The 25,514-nt window shown below is 47.2% G+C and overlaps 1 protein-coding gene across 1 annotated transcript in view; it reads right to left on the reverse strand.

Annotated features, from left to right (window-relative positions):
• Nucleotides 1-3,202: 3,202 nt before the first annotated feature.
• The window catches only part of LOC130130177 (antigen WC1.1), a 48,619-nt gene continuing 26,307 nt past the window's right edge, over nt 3,203-25,514 (reverse strand). The window contains exons 12-19 of the mRNA XM_056299933.1: nt 20,945-21,244; nt 20,431-20,709; nt 11,052-11,230; nt 10,676-10,784; nt 9,589-9,723; nt 8,803-8,895; nt 7,300-7,464; nt 3,203-4,400 (exon numbers count right to left, since the gene is read on the reverse strand). Of these exons, the coding sequence (XP_056155908.1) occupies nt 4,213-4,400; nt 7,300-7,464; nt 8,803-8,895; nt 9,589-9,723; nt 10,676-10,784; nt 11,052-11,230; nt 20,431-20,709; nt 20,945-21,244 (1,448 nt within the window). The 3' untranslated portion in view covers nt 3,203-4,212. The remainder of the gene's footprint in view (nt 4,401-7,299; nt 7,465-8,802; nt 8,896-9,588; nt 9,724-10,675; nt 10,785-11,051; nt 11,231-20,430; nt 20,710-20,944; nt 21,245-25,514) is intronic.

Below are 25,514 nucleotides of genomic sequence, written 5' to 3' on the forward strand. Positions count from 1 at the left end.
TCACGTGTGCTGCTTCCAGACGTGATTTCCCTTGTTTGCATTTCCACCTGAGGTAACGTTCGCTTTTGACGAGTACGTCCAAAGTGTGTTGCTGTGCGGCAGCCTGCAGCCCGTTAGATTTAGCCAGCTGCACGCAAGCAGGCACCATGTTAACTCTATTGATGTGTTCTCATGGGTGGAACAGACGCCGCCGTTGCACCTTGTTGTTAATGTGGCCAAATGCATCTCACAGGTCTGTGTGACTGGATCTTCAGTATGCACTGACCCCTTTACCGTCTCCTGTCAATGTGCGCTCTGAACGATTTACCGCTAGAACGACCGAGATTTCCCTCCTACCCAAAACGACCGCGGGCGGTCAAAATGACCGCCACGGTTTTTAAACTCTGTATTCTGTCAAGATAAATACCCAACTGTTAAATTAATGCATTACATATGTTACTATGTCCGTTGACGAACTAACTGACACCAAAATTAGCATTTTAACAACTTTAATACTATTTTACAAACAATTTAAAGTGGCCGCTGTCCAGCGCCTGTAAATACTGCTGCGCCTCGGTGGGAGACATGTTGGAAATAATCAAAAATCAAGTTTAGACTATTTCTCTGCACTGGAGGGCGCTAGTGTGTTTCTAGGACAGGGCAACGAACTTCACGAAGGAAATGACGCCACCAACACGCGTCATAAATATTCACATGACGCGCGCGATCACGCGCAAATTACGAGCGGTCTTTTTGACCGCTCGTGGTCGTTTTAGGTAAATCTTGTCATAAGTTGTTTTTGTGCAGTTGATCTGAAACGTATTTTAATGGAAATATATGCAATTTTAGGAGCATTCGGGGAGCGGCAGGTCTGTTTTCCCCCACAGTTATTAAACGTTGAAAATCCAAAACCGTCAAAATGACGGCCTTGGTTGTTTAGAAACCTTTAGAAACCGAAAGAAGTGCAAGTGCAATGTGTGTTCAAACTGCATAATATTACGCACAAAAGAAGAAAAAAGAGGCAGGAAAGGAAAAGTGTGCTGCTTAGCGTGCTGCCTGGAGCGGGAGGAGAGCGCGTGTGAATCAGACAGGCTGCAGGCAGACGATATAGAAGCAGAACTAACAAACAAGCTGCCAACCCTCTCGCGGAAAGAGGACTTCCGTGTCCTTCTGTCCGTCAGCAATGAAAAGATGTGACGAGCACCGCGTCGAGCGCCGCGCTTCGGCAAAGGACAGGAAACTCCGCTTCGACGTGGACATTGAGGATGCGTTTTAAACGCAAGGCGGAAATGTAATCCAGCAAAATCACATCTAGACCCAACGCCTCATGTAAAGGGAGGCCTTTGGGTGGACCAGTTTTTGAAGCAGCCCCCCCCCCCCGAATAAAACGCTCGCTGCTTAAACGTATGTATTAGTGTGTTGATGTGGTGTCAGTTTCAGCTTCAACCTTCAGGGGGCTTAGTCCTACACCCTGATCCCATAGCAATGCCCCGGACTGCCGGGCCGGCGTGGTGTTTACATATCATACCAGGAGCGCTCCGCGACAAATTAGTCCCTCTGGGTATATCGTTGCTTCCTGCAAGCTCGGTGACCCCCCCCCCCCCGCAGGGGCACGTGGGGCTGGAGCCATGCTGTGATGCGAGGGTCTAAGGACAGGACGTTGTGTTGCTGTAAAGCTCCTTGAGGCAAGTTTGTATTTTGTGATATCGGGCTATACAAATAAAACTGCCTTGACTTGATCCGTTGCAGAGCAGCACTACCGCGCGCGCCGGCTGCTCCAGCACGGCCTCGCTCGCGCTAGCACTCGGAGCAGGCAGCTGCTCCTGTACGTCTGTACCCTTGGGGAGCAATGTATGACTGAATATGAGGAATGTTGAAAGGCATAGACGTGAAATTGTATGCTACATGATTTGAGCCGGGCTGCAGTGCTTGCATCTGAGACACCGTCTGTCCCCGCACGGCCAGGTTCGAAGCACAGCGAGCGGGACAGTTGGCGAACTTCGACGTCACTTCCCAACTGTTGCTCCACTGCAGAGATGTCTTGAGAGAGAAATGGCTCATTGTGCTGTGTATCAAACTATAGACGACAAAACAATACATACAGTTTGATACTCAACATCAGAGCAATTTCCAAGATCGGCCAGTCTGAAAGTCATTCGCTCTTCCTTCAGGCAAAATGGTGTCCTTCACAGTGCGGGGGCCTGAAACCTAAGACACGTTAGTTGAAGTACACGTGAAGTCTGTTTCTACAGTTTTGTCAAGGCTCCGCGTTTTCGGTTTTTTACCGATTTTCACCGAAAAATACCCAGACTTTTGTAAAAGGAGCAGATGGGGTTTTTTCTGATTTTCACCCAGATTTTATGTTTCCGCGGATCCAAAGGCTGTTCCTGTTCGTGTGAGGTTATGTAACAGTGCCATCTTGTGGCGAAATTAGGCATAGGGGCTGGCTTTGAAAAATAACAGCCGAAAACGCTGAGCCTTGAGATTTTTCCTACCCATTCTGTGTTTGTGTCCCTACTATATCAAGCCAGTACATCTTGGTTGTGTTATCTTAAAAGTTCCTTCAAGTCAGTCGTACTGTTCCACATCTCCACTGGCTTACGGTTCCAACACAAGTGGTAAAGAAACGAGGCCCTGAAAATAACTGAAATTAACACAACCTGCTTGCTTTGTACATGATTATTGATCTTAAATAACTGTGATAATTGCATTAATTAGCAGTGAGATAAGCTACACTTTATTGATCCCTGTGGGGAAATTCCTCTCTGCATTTAACCCATCCTAGCTTTGTAGCTAGGAGCAGCGGGCAGCTGCGGCGCCCGCGAACCAGCTCCACTTCTTCTCTCCATTGCCTTGCTCAGGGGCACAGGCAGGAGTATGAACCCTAACACGCATGTATTTTTGATGGTGGGGGGAAACCGGAGCACCCGGGGGAAACCCACCGGAGACACGGGGGGAACATGCAAACTCCACACAGAAAGGACCTGGGACGGTCTGGGGTTCGAACCCACAGGACCTCCTTGCTGTGAGGCAGCAGTGCTGACCGCTGCGCCGCCCAAAACCATGTGATCAGTGTGAATATTCAAATTGCCTGTTTAATACAAAATATAGCATACTGTTAAAAGTTTCCAGCCGTGTTACAAGTCAACGCACCAAAATATAGAAATATAAATACCATCTCATAACACACAAGAGGACAATTCTAAACACAACCACCAGACAACTCGAGGTTATTTTATTAATGTCCAATCTGTTACCAAAAAAATACAAGAAATCAAACCAAATTTACAATCAAATAAACAATCATAACAATTAATAAAAAAGTCACCTTTTTCTTCTTCTTTCGGCTTCTTCCTTATCTCTAAGGGGTCACCGCAGCGGACTTTTGCCCTCCATAGCTTTCTGTCTGACGCGTCCCTCTCCCCCAGTCCAGCCCTCCTCATGTCCTCCCCTATCCGGTCTCTCCATCTTGTCCTTGGTCTTCCTCTTTGTTTTTTTTTTTGCCAGGTATTTCCAGGTCCACCACCTTCTCTCCTCTACAGTCCATGCCTCCTCTCTGGACGTGTCCAAACCCTCTCAGTCTCGTCTCTCTCGGCTTCTCGTCCATTCCTCTGCTCTTGAACGCAGCTCTCACGTCTTCGTTTCTCTCCCGGCCTTTTCTGGTCACTCCAAGGACCGACGCAGTGCGTTCATCCCTGCTACCTGTACTGCAGAGTCCAGCCTCTCTGTTGTTGTCACGGCTTCCATGCCGTAGAGCAAGGCAGGCCTGACCACTGCTCTGGCACAGCACAGGAGAGCTAACACGTCAGACCAGGACTCCACAGTCCACACCATCTACACCCACAGTCCACACCATCTACACCACAGTCCACACCACCTACACCACAGTCCACACCATCTACGTCCATTGTGACCCCCCCCCCGCCACGTGCCGCCGAATCGACGCCACGAATCCTCACACGGGTTCGAGAAGAACGCGTGTGAAGCCACGTGTTACCCTGAGCACATGTCGACGGCGTGAGGGGGTGTGGGGGGAGAGGGGGGGGGCTGTGTTGGTGACGCCCCTCCCTTGCTCTCTGTTTGGTGGTTTCTGGTCCTCGAACCAAACCTCTGTGTTGGTGATTTTTCTTTTAAAAAATGAACCTTGAAATGTTAACTATAAAAAAAACAAAACAAAAAAACTTTAAATCATCTGGACCGGTTTAACGTCAAGGCTGTCGGTTGGTTCCGTGTTTACACGTCTGGGTCAAGCGGCTCGTAGTCCGCATCCGCCGGTGGTTCCCCGCCGGCGAACTGCTGGTCCTTCTCGGGCCGGGCTTCCAGGCTGCTGTGGACCTCGGCTACCATCTCCACGACGTCAGGGCCCGCGGCCACGTCGTCATAGCCGTCCTGCGAGTCCTCCCCCTCGTACACAGTGGCATCTGTTTCACATCAAAGAAAGAAGTGTAACCGGTTATTTTCTTGCTCGGTGTGGGATTCGATACGGGGTGTACTGCGCCACAAGGCGACATCACTAACCGCTCGGCTAAAGGGTCAGACCCGTTTGCTAGGGGGTAACGTGTCTTATTAGTAGTTTACAGTCGTCACCCTCCCCGGAAGCGCGCCCTCGCGCTTTGTTATTCCCGAGCTCCGAAGAGACTTCTGAGGATCTGCACACTTCCGGATCCCACCGCTGCCACCAATGTAACCGGTTATTTTCTTGCCCGGTGCGGGATTCGATACGGGGTGTACTGCACCACAAGGCGACATCACTAACCGCTCGGCTAAAGGGTCAGACCCGATAGCTAGTGACTAACGTGTCTTATTAGTAGTTTACAGAAGTATTGGCTACAACGGCTTAAAACGCCATGTAGACGGCCCCGGCTGATGGTGGTGGTGGTGGTGGTGGGGGGGGGGCTGACAGAGCAGGGATAGCCCCCCTCGATGTGCCACAAATGACAGCGAGGGGGCCGTAGCGTACTTCTGAGGCAGTGGCTATTCTCTGGGCCGGAGCTGCATGTGGCGAGTTTGTGCGCAGACTCTTTAAATGGTCTCCATTTGCTTGTTACAACAAAGAAATAACCTTCCAAACACAAATTTCCTTACTTTTTGTGCTAAGTATATGTATATATATATACACTACCGTTCAAAAGTTTGGGATCACCCAAACAATTTCGTGTTTTCCATGAAAAGTCACACTTATTCACCACCATATGTTGTGAAATGAATAGAAAATAGAGTCAAGACATTGACAAGGTTAGAAATAATGATTTGTATTTGAAATAAGATTTTTTTTACATCAAACTTTGCTTTCGTCAAAGAATCCTCCATTTGCAGCAATTACAGCTGCAAATGGAGGATTGGCATTCTAGCTGTTAATTTGTTGAGGTAATCTGGAGAAATTGCACCCCACGCTTCCAGAAGCACCTCCCACAAGTTGGATTGGTTGGATGGGCACTTCTTTGAGCAGATTGAGTTTCTGGAGCATCACATTTGTGGGGTCAATTAAACGCTCAAAATGGCCAGAAAAAGAGAACTTTCATCTGAAACTCGACAGTCTATTATTGTTCTTAGAAATGAAGGCTATTCCATGTGAGAAATTGCTAAGAAATTGAAGATTTCCTACACCGGTGTGTACTACTCCCTTCAGAGGACAGCACAAACAGGCTCTAACAGGTACTATTTAATGAAGATGCCAGTTGGGGACCTGTGAGGCGTCTGTTTCTCAAACTAGAGACTCTAATGTACTTATCTTCTTGCTCAGTTGTGCAACGCGGCCTCCCACTTCTTTTTCTACTCTGGTTAGAGCCTGTTTGTGCTGTCCTCTGAAGGGAGTAGTACACACCGGTGTAGGAAATCTTCAATTTCTTAGCAATTTCTCGCATGGAATAGCCTTCATTTCTAAGAACAAGAATAGACTGTCGAGTTTCAGATGAAAGTTCTCTTTTTCTGGCCATTTTGAGCGTTTAATTGACCCCACAAATGTGATGCTCCAGAAACTCAATCTGCTCAAAGAAGTGCCCATCCAACCAATCCAACTTGTGGGAGCTGCTTCTGGAAGCGTGGGGTGCAATTTCTCCAGATTACCTCAACAAATTAACAGCTAGAATGCCAAAGGTCTGCAATGCTGTAATTGCTGCAAATGGAGGATTCTTTGACGAAAGCAAAGTTTGATGTAAAAAAAATCTTATTTCAAATACAAATCATTATTTCTAACCTTGTCAATGTCTTGACTCTATTTTCTATTCATTTCACAACATATGGTGGTGAATAAGTGTGACTTTTCATGGAAAACACAAAATTGTTTGGGTGATCCCAAACTTTTGAACGGTAGTGTATATATATATATATATATATATATATATATATATATATATATATATACATACATACATACATACATACATACATATATATTTATATATCTTTTGTTAACTTTATAGAGCTGTAATTTGCTGACACATAACTGAAATAAGTTCGTGTCCTTACATGACGAGGCAGTTTTAAACTGGATTTTATAGTGTAATAAGTCTTCAGAATTTTAACTTCATTGCACTGTTACATGCAACTTTATTATTCATAAGAGATTATAAGTACTGCTCACAATGGTACTGAGGGGTTTTCTAACACGAGAACGGCCAAGGCCGCCATTTTGTCGGTTTTGGATTTTCAAAGTTTAATAACTTTGTGGGGGGGGGGATACAGACCTGCCGCTCCCTGAATGCATCTAAAACTGCATATATTTGCATTAAAATGAGTTTGAGATCAATTGCACAAAAGAAAGCTATGATAAGATCTACCTAAAACGACCATGAGCGGTCAGAAAGACGGCTCGTAATTTGGGCATGATGGTGTGCGTCATGTCACTGTTTATGACGTGTGTTGGTGGCGTCATTTCCTTCATGGAGTTCGTTGCTCTGTCCTAGAAACACACTAGCGCCCTCCAGTGCAGAGAAATAGTCTGACCTTGATTTTTGATTCCGTCCAACATGTCTGGGTACAGACGCCGTTACAGACGCACCATGACTACCACCGAGGCGTTGCAGTATTTACAGGCGTTGGACAGCGGCCATTTTAAATTGTTCGAAAAGTAATATTAAAGCTGTTAAAATGTTAATTTTGGTGTCAATTGGTTTCATAACAGACTTACTAACATACGCAATGCATTAATATCTCAACTGGGTATTTATCGTGACAGAATACAGAGTTTAAAAACCACGGCGGTCATTTTGACCGCCCATGGTCGTTTTAGGTAGGAGTGGAATGACACTGTCACACAGTAACTGGTCTGACTACTGGGCTGGTGGTGTACTGGAGGTGTGCATGAGGATCTGAACTTTCCTTCTTTTTCAGAGGAACCTTTGGTGCTGGTGGATCCGGGTCCTTGGACAGCAGCGTTGACATCCTGTCCTCCGCTAGTCAGCAGCTCAGTCATGGCCCCTTCTTCTTGCGCAATGTCGTCGTAACTCAAAGAGGAGTCGCTGGCGTTTGCCTCCGATTCAGATCCTGTGAGGAACACAGTTGTGACAGGTGAGAGGCAGCCGCGTGTTTTGCTCGGCCCTTTCAGTCTGGTGTGTGATGCCGTGTGACGCTGTGTGACGCTGTGTGACGTTGTGTGATGCTGTGTGACGCTGTGTGACGTTGTGTGATGCTGTGTGACGTTGTGTGATGCTGTCGGACGCTGTGTGACGGTGTGTGACGCTGTGTGACGCCGTACGACGCCGTACGACGCCGTGTGACGCTGTGTGATGCAGTGTGACGCTGTGTGATGCTGTGTGACGCTGTGTGATGTTGTATGATGCTGTGTGATGCTTTGTGACGCTGTGTGATGCTGTGTGACGCTGTGTGATGTTGTATGATGCTGTGTGATGCTTTGTGACGCTGTGTGATGCTGTGTGACGCTGTGTGACGCTCGCTGGGCCGTGTTTCTTTTCAAAACGCCCTGAAGCTTTTTCAGTAAGGTCGATCTCCGGAATAAGAGAAAGAAAAGAAAAAACAACAATAAACCTGGTCAGCCAAACTGGGAAAGATAAAAACGGGTTTTCGCTGCATTCTGACCCAGAAGACAAACGCACAGTGATAATTTTTACAGATCCAAGCAGGAAGCGATTATTAAAATCTCACTTTACATTGAACTGGACAATAACCCCCCCCCCCACACACACACACACACACACTTTTTTCTCCCCAGTTGTACTTGGCCAATTATCCCACTCTCCTGAGCCGTCCCGGTCACTGCTCGACCCCCCTCTGCCGATCCGGGGAGGGCTGCGGACTACCACACGCCTCCTCCGATTCACGCGGAGTCGCCAGCCGCTTCGTTTCACCTGACAGAGAGGAGTTTCACCAGGGGGGCGTGGCGCATGGGAGGATCACGCTAGCCCCCCCCCCACACACAGTTCCCCCTCCCACCCGAACAGGCGCCCCGACCGACCAGAGGAGGTGCTATTGCAGCGGCCAGGGTACATACCCACATCCGGCTTCCTCACCCGCAGACACGGCCAATTGCGTCCGTAGGGACGCCCGACCAAGCCGACCGTCGGAGCGCCTGTTCGGGGGGGGGGGAACTGGGGGGAATAGCGTGATCCTCCCACGCGCTACGTCCCCGTGGTGAAACTCCTCACTGTCAGGTGAAAAGAAGCGGCCGGCGACTCCACGTGTATCGAAGGAGGCACGTGGTAGTCTGCAGCCCTCCCCGGATCAGCGGAGGGGGTGGAGCAGTGCCCGGGACAGCCGAGGAATGGGCTAATTGGCCAAGTACAATTGGGGAGGAAAAAAAACGGGGGGGGGCTGTAGTTGACTTAAATATGACTTTTGTGGGTCACAAAGAGAGTCCATACTTACTCCTGCGACTGAAGCGTCTCATTTCACTTGGAAGTCGTCTCCCGACATCCTCATAGTCACCTTCAAACTTCTGTTTTCTTCCAGATATTATTGCTGTATGAAAACAGAACCAGAAAGACAAGTCCGCATCGGTTGCACCGCAGGTTAAATCTCGTGGTGCGGGGCTGACTTGGACAGGATTTACATGCGGCGCCCTGGATCTCAGATTACCAGTGAAACAGTCCAGTGTGTTTACAGCGATGGCGGGCAGGAGTCAGCATTGGCATTAGGATTAGGGTGGAGGCAGGTTGTAATAAATGACAGTCCTTTTGGCTCTAAGAGTTAAAAAAAATGTTCACCATATCTAGCAAAGTGCATTCACTATGTACACTGGTCTGGGTTGACTGGTTGTGGCGAGGCTGCCCTCCTGTGGCTGAATGGTGTAATGGCTGGCCACCTGTACAGACGCTCTAAATGCCGTTTACTACGGGGCGCCAGGTGTGTCAGACCTTCATTCGCGGACTGGATGCCTTTCGTGCTATGAAAGGCGTAACTTCCTTCTTTTTGTTTCCTGTACGTGCATCAAAGTATGTGCTCTTTGCAATGGCTGGTGGACACAATTCTGACATATTCGTGTTTTCCGTGGGCAAAAGGTGTTGTACAAGTTAATACAATAATACAGCACAATAATACAATATTGTAACAATAAAATACGGTGTTAGTGAATAATAGCACAATGTTAGTTAATGCAAGTTATAAATCGTTGATTCTGCGGCTGAGGAACCGCGGTGGATTCTGGGCACTCACGTGGGAGTTTCTGGAGAATGCGCCTGCGCCGAAACAGAAACGTCACAATCAGCGCGACCAGCGCCGCGGCTCCCAGGAACAGACCGGCGATCGCGCCGGCGGAGAGGATGGGGCCGGAGTCTGGCTCCACATAACCTGAAATCACAGACACTCCCGTTGACTCTGGTGTATTTTTAGGTGCAAAGCAGGACCCCCCCCCCGCGTATTATTCTGATTCTGTTGTGCCATATTGGTTGAATCAGTGAAACTGGAAATGCGGAAGTGGGCCCACTTCCGGGGAGGGACACCGCATCAAAGAGGAGCTGCTCGCCGTACTGCGAGACTCGTACTACGAAACCGACGGCCAGGAGCAGAGAAACAACAAATGAAAGGGGCAGAGAAAAATAAGCGTTTTTGTACGACAAAATGTGTGTTGGAGGGGGGGGGTGTGAGGAGACACCTGAGCACAGATACAGAGTGGACCTGACTACATCACATGGAGAGAAGTTAGAAAAGAATGACGATGATGGTCTATTTCGAAGATGTAAACAAGCAGGATATACCATCCAGATAATCCACTGCCAATAATCTGAAGTGATCAACAAATCCACGCATCAAACTCAGCGAACACAACTCCGTATGCATCAGATTATGTGTGACATGTTGGAAAAGGAGTAGGAGGAAGTATACACTTATTTTTTCCCACCCCCTTCTCGCCTACTCTTAAATTAATCCGCTCTGTGCATAACTGTAGTCCACTGACTTCCGGTTTCTTCGTCAGTGGTCATACCAGTTTCCTGTTTGTTGGCGCGTGCCATTCACAGTGGCGTATTTTCCGCGAGGCCCGTGCGTGTCGTCGACATTCATCCATGGTAACTCTTGCAGGCATCGCCAAAAAATATGCCATTGTCAGTAGCACACGCCAACAAACAGGAAACTGGTGTGACCGCTGCAGTAGAAACCGGAAGTCATTGGACTACTGGTAGATTTCAGTTTCCAACTTTTGGTTAGATCTTATAAAAAAAAACGAGCAAAAAGGGGAAAGAAATGAAAGAAAATAGAAAATGTAGGTAGTTTGACTATGGTTGCGATTTATGTTTCACCTCACCGTAGCAGTAGATCTCAGCTGGTTGCTGTTTGCCACAGGGCTCTTGGTGGACACAGTGCTTGATATTCTGGATGTTTTTGTGGTAAATGAGTTTCGTTTGCAGGTCGACCTAAAACCAAATATAAACTTATCTTCAGAAGTTTCTTTACTCAGTCATACAGGAGACGAGAAACTAGGTCTACAATCATCTACAATAATTATAATCAGACATCACTGGATTACTAAAACTGATAGGGAAATAGACTTGAACCACTTTATTCTCAAATCTAACTGTGAACGTAGACTTACAATAGATCAAAAGAGACTTCAGAGACATTGCCCAAAACTAATCCGGAGGAATTCATGAGCAGGACCCCCCAACTACATGAGTTTTTACCTTTTCCACCCGCTTTTTCCGCAGGGGAGTGTAGGGCTGGCCACACTTGAGCGCATCGCACAGGCGGTACTTGAAGTTGATGTCTGGTGATTCAATGGGACACACAAACTCCCACTCATCTCGATACTGGACCATAATTTGGCCGCCGCACTTCTCCGTGGTGTTGAATTTGACGTTGTCTGTATAAAATGGCAATTTCGAAATAAACAGATTTAAAAAAAAAAGTAAAATCTTTGTAGTTTGGATTACAGTGTTTTATGAACCCCTGTTTTCTGTTCAGATCCAAATGGCAACCAATCAATAAATAGATAGATAAATATTGTCACTACTATTAAAAACGGAGTTAAATAAAACCTATGATGGGCATCTTCAAATCCAAAAGGTCAATATAACGAGATAATTAGTGAACGTAATGAGGATTCAGCAGCTCCACCCTTCTTTTCACTGTGAACTGGAGGGATTAACGCAGAGGTGAAAGCAAATATAAATCATTTACTTAGCTGTGTGAAGAAGCTTTGTCTTTAAATTTAGTTTCAATTTCTAAACTAAACAGCAGGTCTATGCTAAAGTACGATGTTACATTGAAATGTTTGTTATTAGGACCCGTGCGTTTGATCCAAAACTATCCTAATGCAGTGAATCATATTGATCATTTAAAGCAATAAATAAAACCGTAAGCTAATTTGTCACGTATCAGGAAAGAACCCAAAAGCAGACAGGACAACCAGGTAAGAATCAAGTCTTTATTGAAGTAGCCGATCTCAGGGGTAGAGCAGGAGTTGGTGGCAGGTAGGCAGAAGCTCATGAAAGGCGACGTTCCAGCGAAGGCTGGTCCACAGTGGAGGCTTTTTAAGGGTGATGATCGCTTTGATGTCAAGGGAGAGCGGCTGACTGCTTTGATGGCCAGCTGGTGTACCGGGGTGAAGGGGGGTCAGCAGGTGTCAAGGGCGAGAGGCTGATTGCTTTGAAGTCAAGGGAGAGAGGGCGTGACCAGCTGGTGTACCGGGGTGAAAAGGGGGGAGGGGTCAGCAGGTGTCAGGGGCGATCGCTTTGATGTCAAGGGCGAGAGGCTGTGACAGGGGGGGGGTCAGCAGGTGTCAGGGGCGATCGCTTTGATGTCAAGGGCGAGAGGCTGTGACAGTACCCCCCCCCCTCCGAGGGGCGCCACCGGGCGACCTACCAGACCCGTCAGGGTGCGTCCTGTGGAAGTCCCGGATGAGGTTCGCGTCCAGGACCGCGGCGACGAGAGTCCAGGAGACGACGAACGGTGTAAGCCGGATGATCGTTGATCATACGAGGAGGTGGGGGTGGGGGGGCCGGAGGAACTAGAGGGCTGGTAGAGACAGGTTTGAGGCAGGACACATGGAAGGAAGGGTGAACCCGGAGAGTGCGGGGCAGCTTCAGACGGACCACAGAGGGGTTAATGACTTTGACAATGGGAAAGGGACCAATATACCTGGGGGACAGTTTCTTAGCGTCCGATTTCAAGGGTAGATCCTTGGTAGAGAGCCATACCTGGTCACCGTGGGGAGTAGTCCGGAGCAGGGGTGCGATGACGATCCACCAAGCACTGGTAACGGCCAGAGGTCCTGAGCAGTGCAGCACGGGCTCGCCGCCAGGTCCGACGGCACCGACGGGCATGGGCCTGGACAGACGGAACCGGAATGTCTACCTCTTGAGAAGGAAAAAGGGGAGGCTGATAGCCGTAAAGGCATTGAAAAGGGGACAACCCAGTAGCAGACAACAGCAGGGTGTTATGGGAATATTCTACCCAGGGAAGTTGTGAGGACCAAGAGGATGGGTTGGCAGACACCAGAGAACAGTCTCCAATGCCTGGTTGGCCCTCTCGGCCTGGCCGTTGGTCTGAGGATGGAACCCCGATGACAGGCTGACGGTGACACCGATGGCAGAGCAGAAAGCCTTCCAGACAGCAGAAGTGAACTGGGGGCCACGGTCAGACACTATATTACGGGGAAGACCGTGGACCCGGAAAACCTCCCTGACCAGCAGATCCGCAGTCTCTCCGGCCGAAGGCAGTTTAGACAAGGGCAAAAAGTGAGCAAATTTACTGAAGCGATCAACAACAGTCAGTACAACGGTACAACAGTACAGGCAGAAACAAAAGACCCAGTATCCTCCGTCATGGAAGGCCACCAGAACCGCCTACGGAGGAAGGGTTACTCCAGGATGGCAGGTGAGTTTGGAAGAGTGAGCCCACTGCAACACACTAGATTTAACAGCATCTGGAACAAACAAGCGCCCAGGGGGACTGTTACCTGGGTCAGGCTGAGTCTGTTGTGCTGCCATGACCTCCCTTTCCATGTTCCAGGTGACAGCCGCAGCCGCAACCACACAGGTAGAGGGAACGATGGTGTCAGGTTGGAGCTTGGGCTCAGACTCCTTCCCATGCACACGAGACAGAGCATCGGGCTTGGCACTCCTGGAGCCAGGGTTTGACACCCGACAGGGGACAGACTGAGGCAGAGCAGACTGGAGGCATATGGCATGACCGACGGGACTCGAACTTGAAATTCTGGCCGATGACCAATCAATATGGGGACTATGCTTAACCAGCCAGGGATGACCAAGTATAAGGGAGCAAATGGAGAATTGATAACAAAAAAAACGTAACTCCTCTTGATGGTTTCCCGACAACAGGAGGCGCACAGGCTCGGTCTTAGAGGTTATCCGGGCCAGGAGACGTCCATCCAGGGCATTAGCTTCAAGAGGCTGGTCCAGACTCACAGTGGCAAGACCTAACTGCTTCACAACACTTGCATCCAAAAAGCTTTCATCAGCTCAAAAGTCAATTAAAGCCAAACGTTTAGTGGACTGACCTTTAAAACTGATGGTAGCTTGCAACTGGGTACGTGGACGAGGAGACGGAGGGCAGACAGTTGGGCTCACGAGGATCCTCCCCCTCCCTCGTGAGCCTGCTAGTCTTGACGGACGGTAAGGGCAGGAGGCGAGAAAGTGACCAGGCTGACCACAATACAAGCAGCTGTTCTCGGTGATGCGGCGTTGACGCTCCTCCGGGTTGAGCCGGAAGCGGCCGAGTTGCATCGGCTCCGAAGCTGGGGAAGAGTCGCGCCTCGGGCTTTCTCGGAGGACGTCAGCCTCAGGCGAGCGAGCTCGGCCCCCAGAGTTTGGAGGTGTGGCCCGTGGAAAGTTGTTGTGACCAGGAGAGCGGCGCGTCCTCTCTCTCCTCCGCTCCCGGAGACGGTTGTCCACACGAATGGCCAGGGTAACCAATTCCTCCAACCCTCCAGGCTCGGGGTAGGAAACCAATTCGTCCTTTATGGATTCGCTGAGACCGTTGGAAAAGCCGGCCTGGAGGGATTCGTTGTTCCATCCGCTCTCCGCTGATAGCGTACGGAACTCAACTGAGTAGTCAGCGACGCTGCGGGAACCCGGGCGGAGAGAGATCAGTCTTTTTGACGCATCTTTTCCCCGCACGGGATGATCAAAAACCTGGCGAAAAGCAGTGGTGAACTCAGCGTAGGATGAGGAAGTGGAGGCCCGCATCTCCCACACCGCTGTAGCCCAATCCAGGGCGCTTCCCCGGAGAAGACCCATGATGTGAGCGACTTTGGCTCCATCCGTGGAATATGACTGGGGCTGCTGGTTAAACACAATCTCACACTGCATCAAAAAAGGGCGACAAAGTCCAAAATCTCCATCATACTTATCGGGCGGGGCAACCCATGGTTCCTTGGCCGAAGTTGATGGCGCTGAGGGTGGCGGAGCTGGAGGGGCGGGTCCCGGTCCAGCAGAGGCACCAAGTTGGGTCTGGATTCCGGAGATCTTTGAGCCGAGCTCACGGAGGGCGTCAGCCATCTCCTGTAGCACCTGGCTGTGCTGGCCGAGGACCGATTCCTGGTTGGCTACAACCTGGCAGACTGTGGCCAGGTCTGTGGTGGAATGGTCTGCTGGGTCCATAGTGGCTGGAACGTACTGTCACGTATCAGGAAAGAACCCAAAAGCAGACGGGACAACCAGGTAAGGGAAGAATCAAGTCTTTATTGAAGTAACCGATCTCAGGGGTAGAGCAGGAGTTGGCTCAGTGGCAGATAGGCAGGCAGGCAGGCAGAAGTCCATGAAAGGCGACGTTCCAGCGAAGACTGGTCCACAGTGGAGGCTTTTTAAGGGTGATGATCGCTTTGATGTCAAGGGAGAGCGGCTGACTGCTTTGATGGCCAGCTGGTGTACCGGGGTGAAGGGGGGTCAGCAGGTGTCAAGGGCGAGAGGCTGATTGCTTTGAAGTCAAGGGAGAGAGGGCGTGACCAGCTGGTGTACCGGGGTGAAAAGGGGGGAGGGGGTCAGCAGGTGTCAGGGGCGATCGCTTTGATGTCAAGGGCGAGAGGCTGTGACATAATTAGCTGAGGTCTTGAGGAGGGTCTCTCGTACCCCCCACCTGCGAAATTCCCCGTCACTTACAAGAGTCCAGGTTTGTTAGAAGTCAGTTCCCTCCTATGTTCTCAGTACAGAGGTCCCTACCGTAACTGCAGGAGCTGGTACTTCAGAGAGACAATACTTCACTAGGGCAGATTTAAAAGAACTACAAGAAAGCAAACACATATTGTCCCCCCCCCCCTTGGTAAAACCTAAATTATACAGGCTGCAAAGTGTGTGAACTATGAATTCTGAAGGACTTTCGCACCAACGCCGAGCAAAACTACTGAACAAACATGTAACTCTGATTATGATTTGAATAAAGTTACACCCCATCCGATAGCGAGGGGGGAATACAGATGAATGCAGCCCCTGACGTCACATGGCAGAATACTCGCTTTAAAGCACAACACAAACATAAAGTTAGCATCAATGCAATTAACCTCTAACGTTGTCAGTCCTCTAACATTGCCAATCCTTTAACGTTGTCAGTCTTCTAACCCCTAATGTTGTCAGTCCTCTAATGTTGTCAGTCCTCTAATGCTGTCAGTCCTCTAATGTTGTCAGTCCTCTAACCCAGTGTTTCTCAACCGGGGGTCCGCGGACCCCTAGTGGTCCGTGGTGTAATTGCAAGGGGTCCGTGAAAATAATATATCTTTAAAAAAAAGATCCTATGACATTTATAGAAATAGGATTATTTTACTCAAATGTGACTGAGACCTTTATCTACCTAAACTATAAAGGGTAACAGGACTTTTTTCTCTAATTACATCTGTTTCGCAAGTGTAATTTATTGTATTTTAATAAGAGATCTCGCTCCCGTTTGCATTGTTAAAAGTTACTGCATAACAATTCTGTTGTTACATATATCTGAAAGTTACTGAATACATATTCTGTTTTGTTACATATATCTGAAAGTTACTGCATAAGAATTCTGTTTTGTTAACTATATCTAAGTTACAACTGAAAGCTCTTATTTTTGCCCCAAAGAGTGAATAAATGCTATAATGCAATTTAAAATGCAGTTTCTACTGTTTCTATCAAATTGCAACCCCCCCCTCCCCCAAGACCAGGTGGAGGGGTCCTCAGGGTAGATCAAAAATACGCAGGGGGTCCAGGACCCCAAAAAGGTTGAGAACCACTGCTCTAACCCCTAACGTTGTCAGTCCTCTAACATTGCCAATCCTTTAACGTTGTCAGTCCTCTAACTCCTAATGTTGTCAGTCCTCTAATGTTGTCAGTCCGCTAACGTTGTCAGTCCTCTAATGTTGTTCATCCTCTAACGTTGTCAGTCCTCTAACGCCTAATGTTGTCAGTCCTCTAATGTTGTCAGTCCTCTAACGTTGTCAGTCCTCTAATGTTGTTCATCCTCTAACGTTCAGTCCTCTAACATTGTCAGTCCTCTAATGTTGTTCATCCTCTAACGTTCAGTCCTCTAACGTTGTCAGTCCTCTAATGTTGTTCATCCTCTAATGTTGTCAGTCCTCTAATGTTGTCAGTCCTCTAATGTTGTTCATCCTCTAACGTTGTCAGTCCTCTAACCCCTAATGTTGTCTGTCCTCTAATGTTGTCAGTCCTCTAATGTTGTCAGTCCGCTAACGTTGTCAGTCCTCTAATGTGGTCAGTCCTCTAATGTTGTTCATCCTCTAACGTTGTCAGTCCTCTAACCCCTAATGTTGTCAGTCCTCTAATGTTGTCAGTCCGCTAACGTTGTCAGTCCTCCAATGTTGTCAGTCCTCTAATGTTGTCCGTCCTCTAACCCCTAATGTTGTCAGTCCTCTAATGTTGTCAGTCCGCCAACGTTGTCAGTCCTATAATGTTGTTCATCCTCTAACGTTGTCAGTCCTCTAATGTTGTCAGTCCTCTAACGTTGTCTGTCCTCTAATATTGTCAGTCCTCTAATGTTTTCAGTCCTCTAACGTTGTCAGTCCTCTAATGTTGTCAGTCCTCTAACGTTGTCAGTCCTCTAATGTTGTTCATCCTCTAACGTTGTCAGTCCTCTAATGTTGTCAGTCCTCTAACGTTGTCTGTCCTCTAATATTGTCAGTCCTCTAATGTTTTCAGTCCTCTAACGTTGTCAGTCCTCTAATGTTGTCAGTCCTCTAATTTTTCAGTTCTCTAATGTTTTCAGTCCTCTAACGTTGTTAGTCCTCTAATGTTGTCAGTCCTCAATGTTTTCAGTCCTCTAACGTTTTCAGTCCTCTAATGTTGTTCATCCTCTAACGTTGTCAGTCCTCTAATGTTGTCCTTCCTCTAATGTTGTCAGTCCTCTAACGTTGTCAGTCCTCTAATGTTGTCAGTCCTCTAATTTTACAGTCCTCTAATGTTTTCAGTCCTCTAACGTTGTTAGTCCTCTAATGTTGTCAGTCCTCAATGTTTTCAGTCCTCTAACGTTGTCAGTCCTCTAATGTTGTTCATCCTCTAATATTGTCAGTCCTCTAATGCTGTCAGTCCTCTAACGTTGTCAGTCCTCTAATGTTGTCAGTCCTCTAATGTGGTCAGTCCTCTAATGTTGTTCATCCTCTAACGTTGTCAGTCCTCTAACCCCTAATGTTGTCAGTCCTCTAATGTTGTCAGTCCTCTAATGATGTTCAGACCTCTAACGTTGTCAGTCCTCTAACCCCTAACGTTGTCAGTCCTCTAATGTTGTCAGTCCTCTAACCTTGTCAGTCCTCTAACGTTATCAGTCCTCTAATATTGTCAGTCCTCTAATTTTTCAGTCCTCTAATGTTGTCAGTCCTCAATGTTTTCAGTCCTCTAACGTCGTCAGTCCTCTAATGTTGTTCATCCTCTAACGTTGTCAGTCCTCTAATGTTGTCCGTCCTCTAGTTTTGTCAGTCCTCCAATGTTGTCAGTCGTCCAATGTTGTCAGTCCTCTAACGTTGTTAGTCCTCTAATGTTGTCCGTCCTCTAATGTTGTCCGTCCTCTAATGTTGTCAGTCCTCTAATGTTGTCAGTCCGCTAACGTTTTCAGTCCTCTAATGTTGTTCATCCTCTAACGTTGTCAGTCCTCTAACCCCTAATGTTGTCAGTCCTCTAATGTTGTCAGTCCTCTAACGTTGTCAGTCCTCTAATGTTGTTCATCCTCTAACGTTCAGTCCTCTAACATTGTCAGTCCTCTAATGTTGTTCATCCTCTAACGTTCAGTCCTCTAACGTTGTCAGTCCTCTAATGTTGTTCATCCTCTAATGTTGTCAGTCCTCTAATGTTGTCAGTCCTCTAATGTTGTTCATCCTCTAACGTTGTCAGTCCTCTAACCCCTAATGTTGTCTGTCCTCTAATGTTGTCAGTCCTCTAATGTTGTCAGTCCGCTAACGTTGTCAGTCCTCTAATGTTGTCGGTCCTCTAATGTTGTTCATCCTCTAATGTTGTCAGTCCTCTAACCCCTAATGTTGTCAGTCCTCTAATGTTGTCAGTCCTCTAATGTTGTCAGTCCTCTAATGTTGTTCATCCTCTAACGTTGTCAGTCCTCTAACCCCTAATGTTGTCTGTCCTCTAATGTTGTCAGTCCGCTAACGTTGTCAGTCCTCCAATGTTGTCAGTCCTCTAATGTTGTTCATCCTCTAACGTTGTCCGTCCTCTAACCCCTAATGTTGTCAGTCCTCTAATGTTGTCAGTCCGCTAACGTTGTCAGTCCTCTAATGTTGTTCATCCTCTAACGTTGTCAGTCCTCTAATGTTGTCAGTCCTCTAACGTTGTCTGTCCTCTAATATTGTCAGTCCTCTAATGTTTTCAGTCCTCTAACGTTGTCAGTCCTCTAATGTTGTCAGTCCTCTAACGTTGTCAGTCCTCTAATGTTGTTCATCCTCTAATGTTGTCAGTCCTCTAATGTTGTCAGTCCTCTAACGTTGTCTGTCCTCTAATATTGTCAGTCCTCTAATGTTTTCAGTCCTCTAACGTTGTCAGTCCTCTAATGTTGTCAGTCCTCTAATTTTTCAGTTCTCTAATGTTTTCAGTCCTCTAATGTTGTTCATCCTCTAACGTTGTCAGTCCTCTAATGTTGTCCTTCCTCTAATTTTGTCAGTCCTCCAATGTTGTCAGTCCTCTAACGTTGTCAGTCCTCTAATGTTGTCAGTCCTCTAATTTTACAGTCCTCTAATGTTTTCAGTCCTCTAACGTTGTTAGTCCTCTAATGTTGTCAGTCCTCAATGTTTTCAGTCCTCTAACGTTGTCAGTCCTCTAATGTTGTTCATCCTCTAATATTGTCAGTCCTCTAATGCTGTCAGTCCTCTAACGTTGTCAGTCCTCTAATGTTGTCAGTCCTCTTATGTGGTCAGTCCTCTAATGTTGTTCATCCTCTAACGTTGTCAGTCCTCTAACCCCTAATGTTGTCAGTCCTCTAATGTTGTCAGTCCTCTAATGATGTTCAGACCTCTAACGTTGTCAGTCCTCTAATGTTGTCAGTCCTCTAACATTGTCAGTCCTCTAATGTTTTCAGTCCTCTAACGTTATCAGTCCTCTAATATTGTCAATCCTCTAATTTTTCAGTCCTCTAATGTTGTCAGTCCTCAATGTTTTCAGTCCTCTAACGTCGTCAGTCCTCTAATGTTGTTCATCCTCTAACGTTGTCAGTCCTCTAATGTTGTCCGTCCTCTAGTTTTGTCAGTCCTCCAATGTTGTCAGTCCTCCAATGTTGTCAGTCCTCTAACGTTGTTAGTCCTCTAATGTTGTCCGTCCTCTAATGTTGTCCGTCCTCTAATGTTTTCAGTCCTCTAATGTTGTTCATCCTCTAACGTTGTCAGTCCTCTAACGTTGTCAGTCCCCTAATTTTGTCAGTCCTCTAATGTTTTCAGTCCTCTAACTTGTCAGTTCTCTTACGTTGTCAGTTCTCTTAAGTTGTCAGTCCTCTAATGTTAAGTTGTCAGTCCTCTAACATTGTCAGTGAGGCATTTTTAAACTCCAGCTAGTCTGATCCCAGCTTCTTAGGAGAAGAGACATCCATGTGAAGTGTACATTTCATCTTTACTTGGTAGCTCACAGCACTTACCCACGCAGTAAACAGACACCGGTCCTCCATGACACTTCCCTCTGGTTGTCTTACACTGTCCCAAATGAGACTCGTAGCGTCCACAGCTGACGTGGTAGATGGAGGCTGAAGTGTGCCCCCTGGCCGCCTTAGCCTTCTGAATGGGGATAGCGTTGCCGCACCCCTGCGCTTGACAAACGATGTGTGACTGCATGTGTTCCCAGTCAGTATCGCACACACTAATACCACTGATGGTCACCTCACCAGAGCAGTTTTTTGACAGGTTAACTTCACGGTTATCTAGGACCAAAAAACAAAGATGAAATCCAAGAATGAAAAGGAACAAACACATCTTTCATCCACCAAGATCATTTCTAGATACCACAATAAATTATGAGGAAGAAAAAAACGTGACTCCGTAGTTCCTGCATTTGAGTTTTGCAGAAATATAAATCGGTATGCCTTTGACTTTCTGCCAGAGTAATGTTGTATTCCGTTAGACTCCATGGTAGGTAGCAGTGATAAAACGTCTCACCTTGGCATTGGATATAGAGCTGCTTGCTCTGTGCGGGGCTTGTTCCCGGCTGACAGTCCCAGATGTTTCTTGGATTCTCCACATCTGTGCAGTTGAAGGTTTCCCCCCTGGAAGAATGATTCCTCTCATGATGGGCTTTGTAGCTGCCGCACCCCAGATCCTTACACAGTGTCTGGCCTTCTTTCACCGTCCAGGAGTCGCTGGAGACTGCGCTGACCGTGTCTTTTCTGTGAACGAACACCTTTCCCTCGCAGGTTCCTGTCCCTGACTCGGGCATTTTCAGGACCATCGTTCGCCAGTCTACGAAAAGGGAAAGTGGCGACGCAACGTAGTGTTCGTGATGACATGAACGTTGAAGTGAAGACACGATGAACATAACAGAAACAAAAAAAGTGGTTATTTTGTAAAATCACTTTTTTTCCATAGCAGGTTTATAAACAACACGCATTCACGAATCTGTCTTTTTTGACGCTATGAACAACAGCGTCATTTTAAGAAAGCATACACATGACAATTGCTTTTTTTGTATTGCAATAATCATCTGAAATCATGTTAAAAAAGCAAAAGGAAAGCAATAACAACTGGAGTTTGAGGTAGCCACGGAAAGGGATACCTTCTTTATCCAATTTACTGATAACTACTAACTGATAACTAAGCTGAACCCTCAGGACAGCTGGTATGAAAAGAAAAAAGAAAAAGAGAAAGAAATGGTCAAACTCCAAAAGCTTATCTCTCCCGATTGTTAATTGTTTTTTGTTTTTTCTTTCTGCCCTTTCCCCACTAATTTTGAGTTTAATGCATTTCTCCAACAAGCCACAGGGAGCGCTGTTTGCAGGTGAGGGTTGGTTGCTCGTTGGTGAACAGTGTTCAACGCATGACTGGCCTGCTGAGTTCGATTTCGGGTTAGCACAGGGACTGCATTAGTTCATGTCACTACCCCCCCCCACCAAAAAAACCCCAAAAATTCACTAAAAATCTATGGTGAAAATGACTTAAATATGTGTACGCCTGGCTTAAATACCTGCATTAACAAGGCCGAATTGATTTAATCACTAAGGTGAAGTGAGACTTTTATCTTGGCACAGAGGTAGAGTGCGTCGTTTAGTAATCGGGAGGTCGCTGGTTCGATCCCCGACTCCTTCAGAGAGCGCGCTGAAGTGTCGTTGAGCAAGACACTGACCCCCTAACTGCTCCTGATGAGCAGGTGGGCACCTTGCGTGGCGGCCTCCACCGTCAGTGTGTGAACGTGAGGCATCCATTGAAAAGTGCTTTGAGTCGTCGGTAGACTAGAAAAGCGCTGTCTTTATAAATGCAGTCCATCAATCTTGCTTCGTGAACAGGCGGTTTGAGAGGGAGAAACACACAATTTCTTAAAGGAACATTCCGTAATCCCCCCCCCCCTGTTAACCTATTTAGATCTACCGCGTATACGCAGCAAACTGAGACCTCTGACGCTGTAATGCGCCCCTTCACTGCACCGCTGCACCGCTCCAAATGGTCTGGCGCGACGAGCACGGGCTGCAGGTGGCGCGCGTGTCTGGACGGTAACCCCAGAGTTGCGGAACTCTCGTACACCCTCACGCATGCGCCGGGTAACGCTGCGCGCACACTAGCAGCGACTTCGTTGCTGTGCGTCGCCGAGCCGCCGTGTTGCTGTTGCCCAGCTGTCGCCTGCAGCCAGCTTGTTGGGGCTTGCCAGGGGCGGATCTACAGGGTGGCAAGGGGTGGCAGCTGCCACCTCTGGGACACAGTCTTGCCACCCCTGTTACCACCCCATTTATAAATCAGATAATATGTTAATAAAGTATATTTTATGTACAGGCATGGTGAAGGTCAATGAGACCCGCACCAAACTCATCTCAAACAGAAGTCGCCGATTTAGAATCCCCCTCCCCCTCACAGGCGCGGATCTACAGGGTGGCAAGGGGTGGCAGCTGCCACCTCTGGGACACAGTCTTGCCTCCCCTTTGCCACCCCAGGAACAAATCTCTAGATCCACCACTGGGGCTTGCTAATGTGGTTTTAAGGAAGTGGGCTACAAATATATTTGTAAGCCATACGAAATATAGGGCTGCTAAAACCCGTTGTCATTTAGAGATGTAGTTACACGTTGTTCCCAGCAGAGGGACGCTAGCAGCGCGTCTTACAGGTATTTGTGCTGGGTGCAAGCGCCATTTCCGTTCTGCTGGAGATCGCTTCCTGTGTTGCCACGGATTAAACATTTCCGGGTATGAAACGCCACAAAACAATCCTAAAGTCTGGAATATTTCCATATATCGACGCTAATAGACTATTCTTTTATCAGAATCCCAGCTGTGAATGTGAGGGAGGCAGTTTCTGTCGAGTTATAAGTGTTTGAGACTCCGGTGAGTGAAGCACATGTGGCTTGTTAGCAGTTACGCTAATAGCTAACGTTAAACGCTAGCAACTGCGAAGAAATACTATACTATATGTTGTGTTCATGTTCAGATACTTTTCATAAAAACCAATCGGGGTTATGAGAATGCTGACTAATGTTTTCAATATCCTTTGAGTCCTACTGTATCATTGTATTTGTGTGCTAAAAACATCGCTACTTGCTAAGCTAGCGCCAATCGCTAGACTAGCGCCAATCGCCAAGCTAGCTGTTAACTCTGGTTATAGACCCTTCCACAGCCTACGTCATCAAAAGTATGCGCGCGCATTTAGGCAACGGAAGTGAAATGCTACCCCCAAGTCTCCCATTCATTCGCGGATTCAGAAGAGGAGATTACAAAGTTTATTATGAAGTATAACCAGCATCAAAATGTCCGGTTGTTGTGTGTTTGGCTGTACGAATCGCTACTCTACCAACAGCGGACTGAAGTTTTACCCAATCCCGACGGGATCACGGCCGTTTCAGAGCCACCGGAGGCGCCTGTGGCTGCAAGCCAGCAAACGTATTGATGAAAACTGGACTGAGGAGCCGATCCAAAATGCTGGCGTTTGCAGTGTCCATTTTATATCAGGTAAGTTATCCATCTACTCGTTGGTTTCACTGGTATGCCTGGTTTAGATGGAGACTAATATCTCAAGTAACCGATAAGCAGCGTTAGCCGGCATTATTTGGCTAATGTGGTGTGTCTGGCTATTTACAGGTGAGGCGTCACTGGACTCACAGAATCCTGATTTTGTGCCCTCTGTGTTGGGGCTTGTTTCGCGACCTTTTGTCGTTAATCCCCTTGCGTAGTTTGACAAACTAGCTAACTCCGCCATACTTCCGTTGCCTAAATGCGCGCGCATCCACACCTACGTCATCACTGTTTACAAACAGTAAAAAGGGTCTATTGGACAGCAGATAGCGTGATGAAGCATTAAAGGAACATTTCGCTTATTTTGTTGACCTTAAAGCCATTCTGTTTGAACATTTTAATGGTTTGTAGTACAACTACAATGTGATTTAATTGATTTTGGTTGTTAAAAGGTACATGTTAGTAGTGATAATTCATATTCATGTTAAAGTGAAACATATTAAAACGTAGTTTAAAAGAGTTAAAACGGATGTGTTACAAGTACAAAGGTGGTTAAAAAGCGATAAATACTTCATTTACCAATGCTAAAAATAACAGTTGTTGTGACATTCATCTCATTGTAGTCAATGTATATCCATTATTCTTTGGATATATGTTGTAAGATGTTCTAAATGAAGAAAAGCTAATGAGGTCTCGTGTTAGAAAAAGAACAGAGGACAGAATAACTTATTAGAACTCTGCACTGTGTGTAGGTTGGTTTTTGAACTACCAGATAGAGTCTGGAGATGATTCTGTGATGGCGAGCCCAGCCCAGTGAGACTGTGGACGGTCGTGGAAGCGGTGTGGCCTACCGTGGGATCTGTTCACAGAAGAAGTTGGACTAGCTCTATTCGCTACTTAAAGACACCAGATAAGAACACGTACACACGATTAGCTTTACCCGGGTAGAAGTAATCTTAGTAGTAGTACATCCAACACACTCAAGGACAAAGAAACTGAACTCTTTGGGTTAGCATACATACAGGAACAAGGAACTGAACTCATCACTCTCGGACCCTTTAACATTAAGGAGCATAAGTTGGAACTTTCAGCTTGGAAGAGATTTATTTTTCTATTCTATTTTCTCTTTTGTTACTTTAAAGAGTTCTATTTTATTTTGTGGTTTTATATACAAATGAAAGCGCTGTTTGTATTTATTATTGTTGTGAGGCAATAAAACTGTTGCGGTGGTTCCAGGCTGCCGCCGCCGCCGCCGCCGCATGGGTGTCAGAAGTGGGATGGTGAGACCGTGAGGCCATCGGAAACGCATGCGCCCAGAGACGTGAGGGAGCTGATATGCTGAAGCGCGGGGACGCGCTTCAGGAAGGAGGGGGCTAGTGTAATGAGCATGAATGGGCAGACTCGCTAGCCCTTGGCTAACGGGGTCGGACCCTTTAGGCGACTGGTTAACGTAGTTGCCCTTGGTGTAAGAGACTCGGGTTCGCATTCCGGCTGCGGCGGTTCCTAGCTGCCCCCTGAATTTGCTACATATTGACAGAAGATGCATAAATTTTCTAAAAAAAGTGTATATACTAGTAAAT

Source organism: Lampris incognitus, chromosome 2 (genome assembly GCF_029633865.1).
Source record: "Lampris incognitus isolate fLamInc1 chromosome 2, fLamInc1.hap2, whole genome shotgun sequence".
NCBI lineage: Eukaryota > Metazoa > Chordata > Actinopteri > Lampriformes > Lampridae > Lampris > Lampris incognitus.